The sequence below is a fragment of the Lissotriton vulgaris genome, chromosome 4_1, assembly GCF_964263255.1.
Source record: "Lissotriton vulgaris chromosome 4_1, aLisVul1.2, whole genome shotgun sequence".
Lineage (NCBI taxonomy): Eukaryota > Metazoa > Chordata > Amphibia > Caudata > Salamandridae > Lissotriton > Lissotriton vulgaris.
This window is the reverse complement of record NC_141691.1, coordinates 526,390,108-526,410,903: the sequence shown is the minus strand read 5'-3', so window position 1 is coordinate 526,410,903 and position 20,796 is coordinate 526,390,108. Positions and strand designations below refer to the sequence as shown.

Here is a 20,796-nt window from a genome sequence, read left to right as displayed (position 1 = left end):
AGAAATGGACCCGTGTTTGGGGTTTGTGATATTCCTACCGAGGAGATATTTGTCAACCTCCCCTTGTCTTCAGTAACGAAGATCCCCCTTCTCCCTAGACCGTCCAAAGTATATTCTGTATAACGTGTATTACCTACTGTTCCCATGAAGCCTGATGTACTACTTCCTCTGAAATGTGATTGTAATGCTGATGTCTATCAATAAAAAAAGTTTTACAAAAAAAAAATTGTGAATAAACAGATAATGATGAATCTAAATCTGATAACCTTCCCCAATATAACGGTGATGGGGGCTTCTATCCGGACTTGCAGAATGTGAGTGGGATGGCCACTTCACTTAAAGGGAAAATGCTTTGAACCGTTGACCCTCTTTCAGAGGAAGCACCACTGCAGTAGGAAAAATAACTAGAGCCTTGGAATTTACCTTTCCCTCTGTGGTGAAGTCTAACAATTTGACAGAGACATTAAAACCCTTCTCCTAAGTGGCAGAGCTGTTGCTTCCATTTAATCAGGCTGTTTTGGATCTTTTCAAGGATGCATTGGAGACACTCTTTTAGAACCCAGCAGTCCATGAACAGATATCCAGATGGATTCCAGCTGGGCGACCCACATTTTGTCAGCTCCCCCTTCACTGGAAAGTCTGATATTTAAACGTCTTCCTCAAAGCTAAACTGCCTTTCCCATTGCACCTATTGGTGAGGATTTAAATAACTTGACCCTTTGGACTATAACCTTTAGTTTTGTTCCTGGGAGTTTTGCACTCTGTATTGCAAGCGTCATGTGATTCCTGGACCAACATTCCCACATCCTGTGGGGATTGGTAAAGCTCACCGCAATCGGCATACTGGACCACTTGAAAAAGCCATTTATAGATTGGGTCAATGACCGCTTAGAACCTTCCAAGCAGATTTTAAAGTGCAGTCTGTCATCTGCAAACATTGTGGCTCAATCCATGCACATGGGCATTGGGTTGTGCCATCACTCTTGGATGCATTCCCTGGCATCTAAAGAGCTGTCCAGGTAACCTTATTGAGCTTTCCTTTCAAGAGACAGTAGCTGTTTGGATAGAAGGCCCATTCCTCCGTGGAATGATTCAAGCACGGTAACACAACAGTTCACTCAGCAGTGAGACCATTCCATTAACAGAACAAAACCATTAAAGACTATTCCAGGGCAGTGCAGAGCCAGCGGAAAGAATCCTCTCAACCATTGCAGAGATCTCAGTAATATACCCCTCTTTTTCGGGCAGAGGTGTATTTTGGGACACCAACAGCTGTCGATACACTCTCGGCCATCATCTTCCAGTTTTGCTGACTTAACTTTTATTTCCTCCTCTCCCAAAGGGTGCACCTGGAAGAAAGAGGGATGAGGTTCTCCACCCTTTACTCCCAAGGAGGAAAGATGAGTGGATCTTCTCCTGTATCTCCATGTTATGAACATGTTAATTAGGCTGAACAGGTTTACGATGCCATCCCTGAGCAAGAGTTGCTTGCACATCAATATGGGTGATTGGTTGGTGTCCTTGGATCTCCAGGGTGCCTATTTTCATCTTCTAATTCTACTCACCCACATACATTACCTGAGCTGCATCATAAGATCCTAGCACTGTCTGATCAGTCTTGCCCTTTGTCCTAACAACCTCACCGTGTTTTTGTGAAGGTGCTAACAGTTTGTGGCAGTCATGAGTCCAGATATTTCCATATTTGGACGACTGGCTAGTGAAAGTGCAATTCCAAACGCTAGTTCAGACTTCAGGCTCGCGTTCAGCATGCCAATGTTTTCCTTCACAACTTGGGCTTCACTGTCAGTGTCCAAAAGTCTCATTTAACTCTAGTGCAGAGGGTCGCCTTCCTAGGAGCATGGCTGGACACGACCCACATGAACAATTTATCTCTTGGAGGATCACATGTACTTGGCAGATGATTTCTTGATTTCTAGCTCCAACATAACTCCTGGTTCTGAAGGTCTTGCGTCTGCATGGGCTCATGCATCCTGTTGATACTGCATGTCAGATGTTGGAATAGGGCCCTGCAGTGGTTCCTCTGATGTCAGTGGCTTTATCATCAAGGGAGGTGTACAGCTCTGATGTAGATCCTCCCATCGGTTTACTCGGACCTCCTCCAACCTCCTGGTGAGTCATTTCAGCTCTCTGCTGATGCAGGCTACGATGGTCCGTGGCGCCTCCCTGCTGTGCTGGGGTGCCCATCTTAACGACATGACAGCACAAGGACATTATTCCACATCAGAGCAAAGTTTGAATATATTTGTACCGGAGCTGCTGGTGCTCTGCCTTGCCATGAAGTCATTTCTCGCTTTCAAGTAGGGAGAGCCAGTTAGATTCTCTCTGATAACATCACTGCCATCCGTTATATCAACAGGCAAGGAGGTGTGGGGTCATGGACCATTTGTTGGTAGAAATTAGACTGTGGCAGTGGGAACCGTTACAGGTTTTTTTCCAATAAAGGCTCATTTTGCAGGTTCCCTCAATGTGAGAGCGAATAATGTCCTGTTAGCTGCCTCTTGTTGGAGGACTACAAGAGGGAACCAAAACTCGAAGTGATGGAGGCGGCCTTCACCAGATTGTAGGCGTGCATTCCTGGATCTCTGTGGTTTTGCATCTTGTGTTGGCTTTCTTGATAGCGTCTCCATTCAACCACACGCACAGTTATCATGTTTGACTTCTAACTCTAAAGACGGTATTGTTTGTGGCAATATCTTCAGCCCTTAAGGTCCGAGAACTTTAAGCCCTCTCTGTACACCTTTCAGTGTTCTACCCTGATAAATCGGTTCTTTGTACCTGCTCAGCCTTTCTCCGCAAGGTGGTTGGCGTTTCACATGCAGCAGTTCAATTCCCTCCCATCCGCCAAAGAGGTGAATTGGATACCTAGACTGGATCCCAGATGAGCGGTGTCCTTTTCATAGCACTTCAACAGACATAGCGGATGATCAGTGCTTTTTGCACTTAGCAAGAGCATAAATGGGCAAGGTGGTGACCAAATGCACCATTTCTCATGGGGTCATCCTCTGTTGCAAGATCTGCTACTCCTTGGCCGAGAATGATCCACCTGGGGGGCCTTCATAAACACTCCACTAAGGTTTTGACTGTTTCCACAGCCCTTTCCAGAGGCAGCCATAAAGTTGTCATGTATACATTTGCTCCACATTACTGTCTCACACTTTAGTGATGAATGATAAATACTTTGCCAGGGTTTTGTTTCATGTCTTTGTTGGTTAATTGGCATAATTTGGGTCCGCCTCCCAGAGAGGCATTTCTTTTGGACTCATTGTCGAGGTGAGGAATATCGACTAGATGCATCTATTGGAAGAATAAGTGACTTCCCTCCAGTAACAATTTTTCTGGTCAATTCTATTTTGTTTTTCCTGCAGATTCCTCATCGACTTTCCTTTTCCCCAGATAGTTAGTGCTGTGAAAACCCAGGGTATGCAAACATTATGTGCTGTTATTGTTGCTGCTACTGATACTCTCTCGGTTCCTCTCTGTAAGCGTCAGTGAGAAACTGATAACATTTACAGGAACTGATACCAGTTCCTGGCCTATGTTCTAATATACTAAGATATGTCTGGTGGGTGACGTAGAGGCATCACATGGCATCACTTGGCCTCGCCAGAGAGACCTATCTGAATGGAAACTTTCGTAACAAGCCTGATGCCTTTAAAGATATTCTAAAGGGAGGAATCTGTTGGAAGATTATGTATCCACCAAAGTAAGTAACTTTTTCATTGGACGTTTTCATGGTAACTGCACTGCATATGATTGAATCACGTACTACAACATCAATGCTACTACAGTTAGGTTCCTACACAGAGGACTCTAAATGGAAATTTTACTACCATGGTTGCCACTATGTAAAAGGCATAGGGTTAATTTAATTTCATTGAATTTAAATAACATAAAGGTTCGAATTACATTTTTGTCTTTTTTTAAATTTAAATTAATTTGAGGGTAGGGTAAAGTAGGTAATGTAAGGTGAGAGCAGTTTTTATTACTATTATTTAGTAGTTAGAGTTTAGCTAAAGCACAAAGAGGGTTAGTGTTATTACTAGTTTGAGGTTGAGATTAACTATATTTCCTTACATTCACATAAATTAAAGGTTAGGGTTGTCATAAAGATTATTTTATGGTTAGTTTTAATTTAATTGAATTCTGGGTCTGGCCAACAAGTGAGCATGGATTAGGCTAATCAAAAATATAACTTACATTTATTGTTATTAAATTTAAGCAGACGATATGGAAGTAGACTCGAGGTAGTTTGCTGTATCGATGTAAACTATATTTTAAACTTCATGCAATTACTGTCAAGGTAGTGGCATTGATTTAGTGATCCCTTGAAAAGGTGATCCTCAAGGTAAGCAGCAGCCATCATATTGTGACTTTAAAAAACTAAAACTGGCATCCGATTGAGATACAAGTGTGATTCTGTGCTTTTACCGACATCGACAAATACATTAGATGCGCTGTACTACTCAGAGCAGCTGTTCTAAATGCCGGACTTCAGATGAAGACGTTTGTCACATTGTTTGCCACTGTATCTCCTTTCAAGATTACTGGGATAATAGAACCACTCTGAATAATAACTAGGAACTAGAAGTTCCATCTCCTTCCCTCCCATGGGCACCCAGCATTTTTTTTTCCCCATTAGTGCTGACATGGGCTAAGGCTGAAATCTTAGGGATAACAAGCAGATCGGATTTGTGAAAATACATTGGCCTAAACATGGGAAAGTATTTACTCAACTAAAAAAGTGGAAATTTTATGAAAGGCCAAATAAGATTACCTTAACCCTCTGAAGTAATACAACATGTAGTTCGAGGGGGTTCATAGTGAACAGGCATGAGCACCCCACTAATCATGTCATAGAGGTAAAAAACCTACTAAGGTAATTATGGTTTTATATAGATAACTGCTATCCAAATGACAAACCACTTATGTGCTATTCCAGAGTCATGATTGCGTTTATACAAAATGAGCTAACACTTGTTCACAAGCCAGCATAAGCATTATTCCTTCATTTGCGCTTTGCTTATCCTTCTTGTTTTTTGTCAACAACCTGATCTCTACCGAAAAAGCTGTCTTCTGGGGGAAACAGCCCACTGCAATGTGCTGTACAAAAGAAGAATTTCACATGATCATAAACCAAATCCCTTTATTAAGACTGATAACTCGAGAATCAGGGTATGGCACAAGAACACAATGCTAACATGGAATAGATTCAGCCTCTTTTTACTTAAGTAGTAACAACCAAAAGCTCAAAGTACTATCTTCTAATGGCAGTGCTCCTTTAAATGTGACTGTCAGCCAAAGACATCTCTCACAAATGTTCAAGACCCAAGGATATGTTTCTGTTTAGTTGGTTAACTACAGTAGGTTTGACTTATCTTACCTTTGGCATTATGTGAAGATAGCTATCCAGTGAGTGGCATTTCTCTTAGTGCATGTCATCTACATCACTCTGATAAGCCCAAAACAGGGCAAGTGGGCCAGTCTCAGGAGTGAAACTGAAAACATTGTGAATGGGTTGGAGCATGGTCTTGATTTTTGTGAACTAGTTTCATTAGTATGTGACACAGCCAACTTGCTAGTCCCTTCATATCCAGGAGCATGAACACAAGATCCCTCCTACCAAGATACCATTGGTGTGACAACACTTTTTATTCTGAAGAGCATGTTTAAATATGTTTACATTGTATTAGGTTTTTCTGCATTTTCAACTGCAAACTGTTTTATGGGGTTCAACAATACATGTTGTCCGTAAACTCACTACTGCTACCAGTGAACTTCCTCAAACATTGTCAAAAATAACTGTATGACTGTTAACTTGCTCACACTTGTGAGGCAGCTCTGCCACTCACACAAAGAAGGTACTACACCCTCTAAACTATTGCAAATATGAAGTAGCTCAACCTGTGGGAAGAGATGACGTCCTAATAGAACTACGGAGTGACTGTAAACCCTAGTAGCAGATATGGTCCACATCTGCGGTTAGGAGACAAAAGGCAGATTTAAACTCTCTGCTAAATAGATCTATTTGCTGCATAATCAAAAGGTGCATGCCTACCTTTCTATATGTTTATTTAGGAAGCTGCTGTTGAAAAGGACTGTTTTTCTGTTCTCTGTATTTCTAGAATGTGATGGTCTGCACCAAAGTGAAACTGTGGCAGTATTGGGTTAAAGTTAAGAGCGTTGTCAGATCATTTCAGTCATTTAACTAAGAAATGTTTTTTAGGGCCTACTCAAACCTCCAGTGGTCGTCATGGTGTTTTTAGGGAGGCGGGGGGTTGTTCTCTATCATGATCACCTATGTGGAACCACTGGACCTGCCTTTAACTTTAACTGTGCCCATTGAAGAATATACATAAGGCTAAATGCAGAATTACAAAGCCAGTCTTTGGGCCGTTAGGAATTTAATTTTAGTGCCAATCAGAATCTACTTATATTTATTGTGGAAGTAACATCAAGGGAGGTTTTGGCTCTTCTACCATCATTCCCGCAACCACTTTCTCAGATTCTCCACTAGTTGAATGGCCTGACTGAAGACCACAACTTGTCTGATATGATATAAATTTACAGCTAATTAAAACCATTCAGTATAGGATTACAGAAAAAAAAATTAAAGCATCAAGTTCATATACATAATCTATAAATTGTAGGTAATAGAACAGTTAAAAAGACAAAAATACTAGTTCCTAAAATCATTTTATGTTATTACGTCTGTTTGAAATCAGTCATCAGTCTCGCGAAAGCCACTATCAATTGGCCATCTTTGCTGTTGAGGGAGCAGAAGCTTTTTTCAATTGTTATACAGCGTTGTTTTTCTCTCTGTTCTTTCCTTGCGCCTCTCACTGAATCTCATGAAGTGCTGGACATCAATTTTGGATTCTTTGGTGTTTGAAAGTTCAAAATGGGCAATCTCCTGAAGGGGCGTTTTTTGCCTTCAGTCAATCAATCCGGATTTATAAAGTGCAGCTAATCGCCCAATAGGGTATCCAGGCGCTTAAAGGCCCCAGAGGCTTATTCAAACAGACATGTCTTGAGGGTTATTCGAAATTCTGGAATTGAGGTGATGGTCCAGAGGGGAGTGAAGAGGATGCTCCAGGTCTTTGCTGCAATGTGGGAGAAGGAGCGTCCTGCACTTCTGCTTTGACAGATGTGTGGACTATGGGCAAGTGTAAGGGAGGCAGAGCGTAATCTTCTCGATGGTTGGTGGAAGTTCAGGCGGTGGTTAATGTTGGCAGGTCCTTGATTATGTATAGCCTTGTGTGTGTGGGTCATCAGCTTGAATTGGCATCTCATCCAGTGGCGTTTCCTGAGGTGGGGTTTGATGTGGGTTTGTCAAGGAAGACCGAGGAGGAGTCTGGCTGCGGTGTTGTGTATGGTCAGAAGTCTCTTTAGAAGGTGTGCAACGATTCCTACGTAGAGGGCATTGCCGTAGTCTGCTGGTTGAGTTCTTGTGTAATGGTACGCCTCAAGTGTAGGGGTAGCCCTTTGAAGATCTTACATAGCATGCACAGAGTGAGGAAGCAGGCAGAAGGCTTCGAACTGTGTTTTCATGGTTAGCTTGTTGTCAGTGATTGGGAGGGTTCTGGTGTGGTTGGAAGGAGTGGGTCCTAGGTTTGATGGCCACCAGGAGTCGTTCCATGTGTTGCTGCTGTTGCCAAAGATCAGTACTTCTGTGTTGTCTGGGTTCAGCTGCAGGCAGTTGTTGTTCAGTTAGTCGGCGATGTTTGTCATGCATCTGTGGGAGTGTCATGTGTCTGTGTCCTGCATTGAAGCGTGCTATGAGCTGTGCACATTGATCCACAGTTGAACTGTGCTCACTGTGTGAGAACTGGTATAGTTGCATCTTCACCCTTGTGAGGGGTAATTCCAGCAGACATGTGTTGTGTAGCAAGTTGTTCTTCTTTTCTGCCTTTACTTTGATTCAGACTGTCATGAATATTGGAAAATGTCCTGATTAAGAATTTGATCTTTCTGTGCTCCTCTGATTACCATCCTGTTGTGGGCATTTCTTTTGGAGCCTTTCTGGGTGTGAGATCCGTAGAAGAATAATCTAAAAGAACAAGTTATTTGCCGTTAGTATGACTTTTTCTAATGCATAGCCTATCTTCTTGCAAATTCCATCGCCCTCTCCTGCTCAGTGAATGTTTAATTCCTTTGGTAACATGTTTTATAGTTGTGTATTCACAGGGGGCTTTTTTTTTAACTAAACTTTATGGAGAAGGGACATTGGACAGAGCTGAGCTCAGTCACAGGAGGTGCCTTTACGTAGTGCTGTGTAGTTCCTATATGTCCTATACAGGATCTGCGCGTTCGGATAACAAACTCTAGCTTTGGTGGCAGACTGGTTCCGAGCACCCCCACCGGATATGTTAACCTGTTAGCATTAGCTAGCTCACAGTGCCACTAGAATCTCGTCTTATCGGGGAGAGAATAGGTTCTGGCAACCTCGGAGCATGATAATATACTACTTTTCGCTCAGTCACTCGTGCTAACTTAGTTTGTCTCAGCGATACACAGAATGAACAGTCTGGGCATTTCAATAAGGATTTATTGAACAGTTGTTATTCTCTTGTAATTTAGATGTGCTGTAACAACCATTAGACAGTAGCAGAGATATATGATTAGCAGTACTACGAAAGTAAAGGGTTGGTACAGTGCTACCATTTTGCAGTAATCGTGAATAATATACAAGTACATAAGACACATGATAAGAAAGTGCGTACTCCTACGATGCCTCCCTAACTAGATGTACCTATATGTACCTAGCATCTGTGTAGGTGTAATGCCAAGAATCCCTCTACGGTCTAGTCAACCCCATTACCTGAGAAATGAGAGAATATGGGACCCCGTCCTGGTCTCCAGTTGGACACCCCGCGAGGAATGCTAGACCACTGCGAGCTGTAGTGTCTGCATGCAGGAACCTCAGTGTCTCGGGTCGGTGTGTCAGCCGGGAAGTCATGGTTTCCTCTGTCTTTCTGAGCAAGACTTGCTGTGTTACTATGTCGGCCTACAGGATGACACCGGGCCTGAACTTTATACAGAGATATTATACAGGAGATGTTCGTCCTGCTGTGCTTCCAAGAAGCCTCATGCATAATGTATGAGTTTTGAACTAGGGAAAAACCCGCGTTCTGAATGCAGTGTTGTATCTAGGTAAAAGGTCCGTCCCTATGAACTGTTATGTATGTAATGTAGGGAAGGATATAGGTGAAAGGTTGCATTGTTACCTGCACCTATATAGGGTACCTATATGGAATATAACAGTAGGTCTGATGTCTCTTTTGAGAGTGACGTCTGTGGATATGTGGTTGGGGCTGCTGTGGCTCTGTGTAGAGCCCACTTGATGAATTTCATACAAGATTGTCTGATTGCGATGTATAATGCCTTCAAGATACTACTGAATTAGTAATCCCAGGAATGGTAGACCATACATCAGAAAAACTATTACTATAATTAATGTATTCTACTGTGGTCTAATGTAAAAATTATAAAATGTCAAATGAAGTTTTCTATTTGGTTGCTGCAGTTTCCCTGTCCTAAATCATAACATGCAGAAAGTATTGGCAAACATTGCATTGTTCTCGATCTGAAAGGGCTTCTTCATGGATTAAGTGGCAACATGGATTACATGCTACTAGATGATTGGTGGTTCCCCTATTTGTTAAAGCACTTGTATTAGTGGATTTCGAGCCTGTGGTACAAATTTCAGGATGCTGCATTAAACTGTGTGTTCCCATTATTGGATTACTGCAGTACATGCCTTTCATGCAGCTCCGTGTCTGTTTCCTCTGAATTTGATAGGATTACTTTAACAAATGTAGTTCTGCTTTTACTCTTCTGCCACTTAGAATTTCACCATTTCAGCATCTTGGTTTGCTTCTAGGTAGATTTAAATGTAATAAACATTTAATTACTTAAAATCATTACTACAATATAATAAATTAGTTACTTAGCGGTAGTCGTCATTACTCTTAAATGCCGATTTCTAGTAGCAATACATAATAGACGAGATGTCCCGTCTTCCCACTTAGACACCATGTGACCAAACTTGAGCCAATCAAAAAGCAAACTTTACCGCCCATCACCCACTAGTGCCCCTGCTGTTGCTTAATCAATAAACAAGGAAGAGTCCCTCAACACTTCCAATCATTCCAAATCTTAAGAAGGAATAACGTTTGTACTTGAGACAGGGAGGGGATTATAAGTATTGGTACGAGAAAAGGGTATTTGGACTATTGGGGATTACTGAGATGTAACCAATCTATTACTTCCTCAACCTTTTTCTTGTTCCACTATTTACTTTGTGAGGCTATACCAGAGCAATGTATAGCAATGTGATTCCCAGAATGACTCTACTCCTACATTGATTTAGAGAGTAACTGTAATGGCATTTTGTAAAATACATGGTGTAATCAATCATCTAGGGCATACCAGCTGATAATACTCTGTAATAAAACTCTATTGATTCACAGTGCCCAACAACCAAATTGGTATGGGAGAGACAAAAGCCGAGGAAAAAGCTCATGTGGCTGCTTTACACATATATGCAATTGATACTCCACATTCTACTGCCCCGGATGCGACTGTGCCGTGGGCAGATCTACCATGTATCACCAATGATAAAACCTTATTTTATGTAGTATCTGTCATAGACTTCAGATTTATTTTCTATCTGCTAAAAGTTGCGGTGGACGTTTTTGGCCCATGTTGAAAAATGCCAAAATTAGCAAACAAATATTCACATTGTCTATAGTTCTGAGTCCCTGCCAAATACATTTTCATTGAGCTTAAGATATCCCATGTACTGAACGATTCTTCTTCGGAAGAAGTTAATTTAGGAGTGAACCTAATTCATCCAACCTATGAGCTGATGTTAAGGCAACCCAAAAAACTGTCAGCTACAAATGGTTGATATATATTGGCAAGGGGTTCGGAGAGATGTCATTGTAGAGCCTTAAGGACTAAAGTGAGATCTCATGAATCAGTTGTTGGCTTACCAAGGGGTCTAATTAATGAGACTCCTTCTGGAGTCTACTGCCTAAAGAATCAATGTAAGGACTGGCACGGAGGGCTCCAGTTGCTCTTAATGCTGCTAAGTCATAGTGCCCTATCTGAACCCATAACCTTCCCAAGGGACCAGTTGGTATCGGCAACCTTGAACCTGACCAGTCTTTTACTCCTGAAGAAAAATGTGCAAACAGATCTTACCCTTTTGTTGTTTACTTTTGTATGTCCAAGTTAAATGCAAGAAATATACTAATTGGTTTTTCAAACATTTATTGGAACAATTGTATTCTTGTATAGAAATAGTTTGCTACAATGATTAGGCAGAAGAAACTTAGCCTTGTAACCAGCATTACAAGAATGGTGAAAAAGATAACCAGTTCAACCATGATAACATTACTATGTCATTATATGATTACATTCCTACATAACACTACCTATTGTATCGAGAGTATAGTGGAAGTACCCCCTGCCAGATCCATTAGAATAACCTAAACTCCCATACCAGAGTGTAATGTATCAAGATGCTGGCCTATGTAGAACATGCTATCGTCCTTTGCGGGATAGAGGTCAGAGACCGAAGAACTGCATTGCTGCCTCAGTGCGGCACGTTCCAGGACAATCCTAGCAGAAAGTGCACTACATTTGTCAGTGAAGCAGAGTCTGTTTATATAATAAAAGCACTGCTCTGATTGCACTGTCAAAGGTGCAGAGCTGATGTGATGGTTAGTTTGGAGCCAAACCACGATCTCCAACCGGACAACCAAATACAAGGCCATTGCATTCTATGTGCCTAGCCTTGTACCGAGTGTACGAATAATATGATGATAATGCTTGCTAAGAAAGTAACTGCATGTATAATAATTTCTCAGTACATTAACGTGAAAATACAAAGCATGTAAAAAGTCACCATTAGAAAACCACCTCAAGCTAAAACGTGAAGCTAAAATCGAGACAGAGTGGGCCCTGTTGCTACCCACAACAGGCTAATGAGACCGGTTTGCTTTTTGCTTTGCTCAGGCTGGGTCCCTGTATGGAGCGTGGGTAATCTCCCATAGTAGATAGTGATACAATATATAGGTTGCGGAGCTAATGAAGACATGTCAAACGAACAAGATAAAAAATAGGCCAATGTTATATGTACTTTGCATACCTTCAAAAACAAAACTGAAAACCACACCAGTTATTACAGAAAATAAAATTCCTTCCCTCAATGCAGCATAAAATATTAAAATTAATCAGTCCGGTTTAACTTTCTTTGCAGATATTCCGTAGTGGCTCTTCTACTCCTACTGTGCCACCATCTCCTTTTGTTGCTGCCAGTCATATTACGGAAAATACCTTGTCTGTGGTTGAATTGTAGCTTCACATGTTTCTTGGTACTGAGCTCCCTAACCTGTTGGGCCTTTTCCCTTTGTAGGCACAGGTATTCGATCAGAAAGTGAGACTGAAGCAGAAGCCACAGAGGTTAATGTGCCCTTTAGTGCGTCTGCAACAGAAGCTTCAGCTGCTGCCACATCAGGAAAGGCGCCACAGCAAGGCGATGACTATGGGAAGGGTGTTGTTTTCTACCTACGAGACAAAGTAGTGGTGGGAATCGTGCTTTGGAATATTTTCAACAGGATGCCAATCGCTAGGAAAGTAAGTGAGCCCTTTTCTTCAAAAAGTTTAAATGGTGTGTGTGTGTGTGTGTGGGGCTCATTGATGAAGAAAGGGATACATTTATAGATTTGAAACCAAATTGAATTCTGGTAACAGATTTCACGTCTGAAATTTTAATCCTCATTGGATATTAGCTATCGTTTAAACGTTCTAACTCTGATAACATGTACATCACATTGCAGAGTATATATATATATATATATGGCTTTGGAAGAAGACCGTTTGGTCGAAACGCGTCGCCATTAAACATCTTTAAACACAGACCCTGGAGTGCGAGTCTCTTTGTGTGGCTGCAGCGCGGATGCAAGCTGTCAGCCCTTTCGAATATATATATATATATATATATATATATATATATATATATATATATATATATATATATATATTGTGAAACATCTCCTAGATGGTTTGGATTTCTATAGCCCACTTACATGGGGTCACCATATTTTTAGGCACTAGGGGTCAGATATATGACTGTTTTTAGCAGTCACAACTGGGAAATCGGGGTGTTTGCGTCCGCTAAGAGGGTTGTAGCATGCACAAACCCTATTTTGCGAGTCGGTAACACATTACCGGCTCGCAAAATAGGGTTTGCAAGTCGCTAGAAAGAGGCGTGCCAAGGGCGTCCCTACCTAATAGCAATCAGGTATGCACAATGTTTTGCGACCTCAAATGCGGTCGCAAAACAATCATAGTTACCACCTACTTCATGTAAGTGGTAAGCCAGTCGCAAACGGCAAGGAGTCTCCAGGGGACCCCGTTCCCCTTTGTGAATGTATGCGAAAATATTTGAGAGCAGGCAGTGGTCCCATTTTTTTTCTTTTAAATGCATTCCCGTTTCCTTTAAGGAAAACAGGCTTCATTTGGAGAAAAAAATAGCTTTATTTAAAAAGCAATCACAGACTTGGTGGCCCCCTGTCCACAGCAGGCGACCATCCCTGTGCTTGTAGCCATTCCCTGTGGGTAGCAAATTGTGACCTGCCTCATGAATATTGATGATGCAGGTCGTTTGCGACCCCCATTGGAAACACTAAATGTGTCTAAAACACATTAGTTCATTACGTTTTGCCAGTCGCAAAAAATCGCAATTTGTGACCTGCAAAACGGAATGGGCATACTACATCTGGCCCAACTTGGCTGTTCAATGCATTTTTTCAATAAAAACAGCTCCCTCAGTTTGGATAGGAATTACAGATATCCTTTTTAAAGCTATGCAGACTAATCTAAAAGTAAGACTAAAGCAAGCAGAGGTTGTCGTTGCTGAACATGATAAAAGTTGACCACCAGAGATTGGCCTGATTAATGTACAAACAACCAACCATTTTTTCATTCTGGTATTTCCTGGTTTCATTTGAAATTAAATAACAGCAGAGGAAGTGATATGTACAAGGACCACACAATCCTCACTAGATAGACCCTCAGAAGGCCTTTTCATCCTAAATGCTTAGTTTGGAAAACATGATTTTTTTTTCTCTATGCTGCAGTCAAGTGTACAGGTCAAACGTTTCTATACCTTTCTGATCTTTTTGTGATGGTTTATTTGAGAATGTGCCTCTTTTAACAAGGTTATCTCCCCACTTTTCCTTGGTATTTGATGTGGTTTTGATTGTAGTGCACATGGTCCCTGCCAACCAGGTCCCTTGTGACAGTACTTCTTCCCTAAAACTGTTCCACAATTGGCCCTTCAGGCCCCCTGTAAGTCCTGAGTAAATGGTACCAGGGTACCTAGGGCATTGGGACTTAAAAGGGTCCCCTAAGGAGCCTCACCTAGGCCATGCAGACTTCCACCGCAGCATGCATGGCCTGATGCAGACAAAAACGACATTCGACATGGCCTGCGTGCCATGCCAACTAGCTCAGCCTAAGGTATAGGTAAGTCACGTCACCCCTCTAGCAAGCCTTACAGCCCTAAGGCGGGTGAACTATACCAAAGGTGTGGCTATATCTGCATCAGCAGATATGCCCCTACAATATTTAAGTCCATTCTTAGATATTTTAAATGCCCGGGAAGACAAATAGAGTACATGGGCTGGAAATTCGACAACTCTAGTGCTACAACACCATGGTGGCTTCTCTGAACCCAGGAATATTTTGGTACCAAACTGCTCCTCTCAATAAACTCGCACTTATGCCAGTGTGGGATTTATTGAAATGCACTCAGAGGGCAGCTGAGATGTGCCTCCTTAAACCTACCAATGCTGATGTGGTCACAGACTGGCTTTAGCAGCATACCGCTACCAGGCATGTTTCTGGACCCTTAGGTCGAGAGCCCCTGCTCTCTAGGACCAGAAACAAAGCACATCCTGGGTGGAGGTGTATCACCTCCTTCTCCAGTATGGGCACAGTGCTCGAAAGGGACGCTTCAAAGGTCTGCCGCCTTTGTAATGCGACCCCTAACCTTTGCTGCTAGCAGGTTCCGGTTTACACCCCCACTTGGGGTGGGAAAACTAGGAAGAATAGCCACCTGCCAACTCCACCCCTAAGGTTCAGTCCCCGTCATCTTGAAGATGGAGGACTCATCCAATCAGGGCTAGGAGCATGACCCCTCCTACAGGATGGTGGCGTAATTGAGGGTGTAGACACTCCAGGTCAGGTGCCCATTGGCCCTGCCTATCACTCCCTTAGAACACGCCTGAATCTAGTATTTAGGGGGCTCACCCAGACCCTGAAACTAGTTCCTGCTGACTTAAGATGGACGAAGAAGACAAAGTGCAAAGAAGACTGTCAACTCCCACTGACTTGGCCCCAGTCCTACCGGCCTGTCTGCAGCTTCAAAGATCGTGCGATAATAACAAATTCTGCCCTGTAACCAGCGACCTCCACAACCCCTGGGAAGACTGTCTGCCTTGGATAAAGACTCTATCTCCTGAGAGCAGCGGCTGTGTCCCCAAGAACCCAATACAAATTTCTCTGGTTACCTTCGGATCCGCGGTCCCTGACCGCTCTGCACTCGAGGCCTCCGCCCTGCGTCCAGTTGGCCCACCGACCCAGAAAAGGTTTCCCAGTGATCCTGAGTCCAAGTCCAGCGTTGGCTGACCCTCCTGAACTCCACAACGATGCCTGCAGTGTGAATCCAAAGCCTCCATGACGTAAAAGGACACCGCCAGAACTCTAAGCCACCGGGCCTTGAGGAGCTCAACCGACTGTGTCCCTAGGACCTGCAGCATCCCAACTTCCCTCTGCTGTTGCTGGTTCCCTTCGTGTATCTCCAGTTCGTCGCCTGCAGCGTGTTTTTTAAACTGAGTTTGTCCATAGAAATGTATGGGGCTCTGTTAGATTTGGGGGTCTCTAGTTGGCAGAGGTAGGTACCTTTGACCAAGTAGAGACCCTTGCATCTAGTCAGGGTAAGGGGGTACACTTCTAAAATTACCTCTGCTCACCCCCTTGGTAGCTTGGCACAAGCAGACAGGCTTTTCTCCGAGGCAGTGTATAAAGCATTTGTAAACACATACAGTAACCCAGTGACAACACTACAGGTGGACACCACACAAGTTGTAGTATAAAAATAAGTATTTTTTATACACTTCAACACAAGACCACATCATCAAAGCCAGCACGTATCACAAATGTCTGCAACACATTTAGATCACGTTGGGCCTACTCCACCAATTGGTTTTCACGGTCAATGAATTAAAGTCTCGCCTACAGCCTTCACAGATACAGACTCTCAACACTCACACAGCTATAGCCTCTCCCAATGCAACCAGAATTCACAACATCCAAACTCTGTTGCTACAGTTTCAAGTCAACCAAACCTTGCCAGCCAGACCTTTCATGCAACTGCTAGGAATGATGTTGTCATGCATTGCAATAGTGCCCCATGCAAGACTACACATGCGTCCTTTACAAGAATGCTTAACACGTCAGTGGAATCAATCATAGGGTCAATTAACCGGTCTACTGTTGGTAGACAGCCGCACCCATCGCCCTCTGCAGTGGTGGAACCCTCAAAATTTTTGAAACAGGCGGCCCTTCATGGACCTTGTTCTACAGATACTGCTAACCGATCCGTCTGTCACAGGTTGGGGTGTCCATCTCCTAGATTAAACAATCCAAGGTCTCGTGGACAACAAGCACAAACATCTCCACATCAACTTTCTAGAGCTTCTAGCAGTATTTCGAACACTGAAAGCTTTTCAGTCTCATATCCTTGCAAAGTTAGCCTTGTCCGCACGGACAAAATGACATTCTGTGTACTATGTACAAAAATAGGGGGTGGGAGGGGTGGAGACCACACTCTACAACTGTCGCAACTCTCTCAAAGCTTTTGGAACTGGGCAATCCATCATAGGATTCAGCTTCTTGCAGAGCACCTTCCAGGAGTAAACAACCAGATTGCCGACCTCCTCAGCAGAAAGAGGCACCAAATACACGAGTGGGAACTTAATCCTCCGGTTCTCCTTCCATTGTTTCAACAATGGATATTTCCACAAATGGATCTATTCGCCACAGTGGATAATGCAAACTGCTCTAACTTCGCCTCCAGGTTCCCACACTTTTCTCCAAAGGCAATACCCTATGGATCAATTGGTCAGGGATATTTAACTATGCTTTTCTGCCTCTCCCACTTCTTCTGTTTCTGGTTCGGAAACTCAGCCAAACATCCCTCACATTGATCTTGGTAACTCCCACATGAGCTCGTCAACCACTGTACACCACCCTGTTGGAGCTGTCAGTAGTTCCACATCAAAAACTGCAACTCTCCTCCAGTTTTCTAACTCTGAACCAATGGAGAAATCAGGCATCCAAACCCCAAGTACCTCAACTTAGCAATTTAGCTCCTGAGATCATAGAGTTTGGATATTTAAACTGACCACCAGACTGTATGAATATTCTAAAAGAAGCAAGAAAGCTACTACTAGAGCTTTTTATTCAGCAAGGTGAAAGCGATTTGTAGTCTATTGTAAAAACAACAGAATTAATCCTCTGGATGCTTCTGTTCAAAACATTATTTGTTACCTTTTACACCTACAACAAACTGGTCTTGCTTACACTTTATTAATTTGCACCTTCCTGCAATAGTGGCGTAATTGCAAAACAGACAGCATTTGTCCTTGTTCAAAGTTCCGGTCATTAAAGCCTTTATGGAGAGCTTAAATAGAGTAATACCTCTAGAATACCTCGGGCACCACTGTAGAACCATAACATTGTACTTACAAGACTTATGGGTCCACTCTTTGAACCATTACATAATTGTCCTTTACAGTTCCTTTCATGGAGAGTTGCTTTTCTCTTTGAAATCACTTCATTAAGAAGAGGTGGTGAACTGCTGGCATTAACCTTAGAAGAACCCTTCTTTCAGCTTCATAAAGATAGGGTAGTTCTTCGCACCAATCCAAACTTCCTCCCTAAAGTAGTTTCTGCTTTTCACATTAACCAATCAGTTGAGTTACCTTGGGTCTTCCCTAAACCTGATTCTGTAGCAGAACGAGCTCTTCAGACACTTGATGTCAGACGAGTGTTATTGTACTATATTGAGAGAACACAACATTTTCATAAGACTAAGCAACTGTTTGTTGCTTTTGCTCCACCTCACAAAGGCAATGCTATCTCTAAAACTGATATTTCAAGAAGGATTGCTAAATGCATTCAAACTTGCTATGCAAAAGCTAAAATAACTTTATCTACTACCCCTGGAGCGTGTTCCACTCATAAAATAGGGGCATCTATAGCCCTTTTAATTAACATTCCTATAGCTGACATTTGTAAAGCAGCTACATGGTCTAGGCCACGTACATTTACCAAACACTATTATGTAGATGTGTTAGCACATCAACAATCCAATGTAGGGTAATCAGTGCTGGAGAGACATTTTCAGACTACTGCAACATCTACTGGTTAGCCACCACTTTGGGAGATTACTGCTATATAGTCTATGCAAAGCAGGTGTATCTACAGCACACATGCCTCAAACGGATTATGTTACTTACCTAGTAAGCATCTGTTCTTGGCATGTGGAACAGTAGATTCACGTGTGCCCTCCCACCTCCCCGGTCACCTGTAGTTTTTGCAGTGCTCCTTATTTACATTACATATGCATGGACATCTCTTTACTACACCTACGTACTCCATTCTCACCCTCTTGCTGGAAAACAGTCTAACAATGGAGTTGATGCCCATGCACACAATCACTAAAAGGAGAAGTCACCTTAACTCATGACCGGATAGACTTCTTCGAAGAAAAACAACTTGCAGACATCCAGTCCCAACACTGGATGGCAGGAGTATGCAAAGATTGTGCATCTACAGCTCTACATGCCAAGAACAGATGTTTACTGGGTAAATAACATAATCCTTTCTTGCTTAGATAGAACTCATCAGAAGTCAGTTGTACTTTTGAATGTCTCAGAAGACTCCTGCAGCAAGCAACAGTTTGAATGAGAAAGCTGTTAATTTGACAGCAAAGCATAATTTGAGTTAATTGTATTACAGTGAATTAAGACCCATTAAGTAGACTCTGGTAGGGGCAGCCAAATGCAACTTTATTTTTTGCTCATAAATATTTATATATTCCTTTCCTGTACACATTCATACTCTCCAGTTAGTCTAAATGTTGTATTTGTAAGGTACTACTGCAGGATTGGCCTTAATAGAATTAGTTTGACATGTTCCAGTACTCCTCAATGCATCACGTGTCCCCATTATCTTAAGATTGGTTTTTCTACCGTTGGGTTGGTGGTGGAAAATCTTAGGTGAAGAAATCAACTTGAGACAAAACTTTCAGTTTGTGGTTCTGGACCATATTTTCCATGCATTGTAATATTATTTCCATTGAATCAACTGGTAACATTTTAATTCACTATCTGCCTTGCTGCCAAAGAGAGAGTGCAAACAGATCTCACAGTAGAACTATAGTCTTCATCTATTGTACAAACTGATTTACTGCATGGTGTGCTTGTGACTGACTCCTGTGATCATTTATTAAAAGCCTTTTTTTGTGTTTTTCCAATTTTTACCAGATTATCAAGGATAGTGAAGAACATGAAGATCTCAACGAGGTGGCAAAACTCTTCAACATCCACGAAGACTGATCAAACATTTCAACCTGCTTTTGAAGGCTGTGTGATATTGGAAATATTTTATAGCATGTCGCTCATTTGCGACATGATGTACAGTGCGCTGGTGCACAGCTCGTACTTTGTGGATATTTCTATGGTCTAGACTCTTCAGTACGGAATAAAATAAGATTCATCTCTGCTCAACACCAGTGTTGTGGTTTGTAAATCACGCTCTTGACCCCGCTCTACCGGATGACTAACCTGAGTCCAAGATCTTTTCCAGAAAGTCGCAATTTCATTCCCAGATTAAGGCAAGGGTGGTGGGAGGGGTCAGAGAAAAGTGTTTTCATAACCGTGAAGAATTATGTCCAAGGTAAACCTCAATCCCTACAATGGAATGACTGCAAAACAAACTTTATTGTGGCCCTGTCATGCATTGCTGAGTAGCTCGATGCAGCCAACCTACTGCTGTAGTACTCCAGATGATCAATCTGATACCACACCATCTATAAAAGCAGTGTAACGTGCCTTCTTAAAATAAGGCCACCTCACAAAACCAGCCTGTATCAACTGTGGACAATAGACTGAGTCACCTCTTACTCAACCTCATTGGAAAGCTCTCCTAACAAAGTCAAAAGCATCTCTATTCTCCCACCAAAAGTCATTCTGGTGCTACCTGTGCACAGAGCCAATGCAAGGTGCTCAAATAGCAAATAATTTTTATGGATGTATCGGCATATTCCTCCACTATAATAAACTATTAGTTTATCAAATTCGTTTTTTATCTTTGGAAGGTTTCTAACCGCTGCCAGCAGCTTCACAGTCATGTCCTGTGTATTTGGCAGGCATCAAATCTCTAAGAAAGATCACTTCAGCTGGCCCATTTCTGGTAATTGGCACAGACTCATTTTTGAGGCGTACAGGACCACTACGTAGGGGTGGGCAAAATTCACCAGCGAATTTCTAAACGGCTAAATTTGACCTTTCTTCATCTGTGGAGTGGAATTAGGTTTACTCCATAAGTGGAAAAAACTAAGCATAGCACAGTAAGGTCATCACAGTGCTCAAACCCCTAGCGCGTTCTTCCACAGCAGGGAAGCCTGTGTGCTGTCTA

At 42.3% G+C, this 20,796-nt stretch overlaps 1 protein-coding gene across 2 annotated transcripts in view; it reads left to right on the top strand.

Annotated features, from left to right (window-relative positions):
- The window catches only part of LOC147721191 (apoptosis-inducing factor 1, mitochondrial-like), a 249,867-nt gene extending 229,981 nt beyond the window's left edge, over positions 1–19,886 (top strand). For both annotated transcript variants that reach the window (XM_086964674.1, XM_086964673.1), the window contains exons 17-18: positions 12,443–12,663; positions 19,644–19,886. In XM_086964674.1, the coding sequence (XP_086820800.1) occupies positions 12,443–12,663; positions 19,644–19,715 (293 nt within the window). In that variant the 3' untranslated portion in view covers positions 19,716–19,886. The remainder of the gene's footprint in view (positions 1–12,442; positions 12,664–19,643) is intronic.
- Positions 19,887–20,796: the final 910 nt, after the last annotated feature.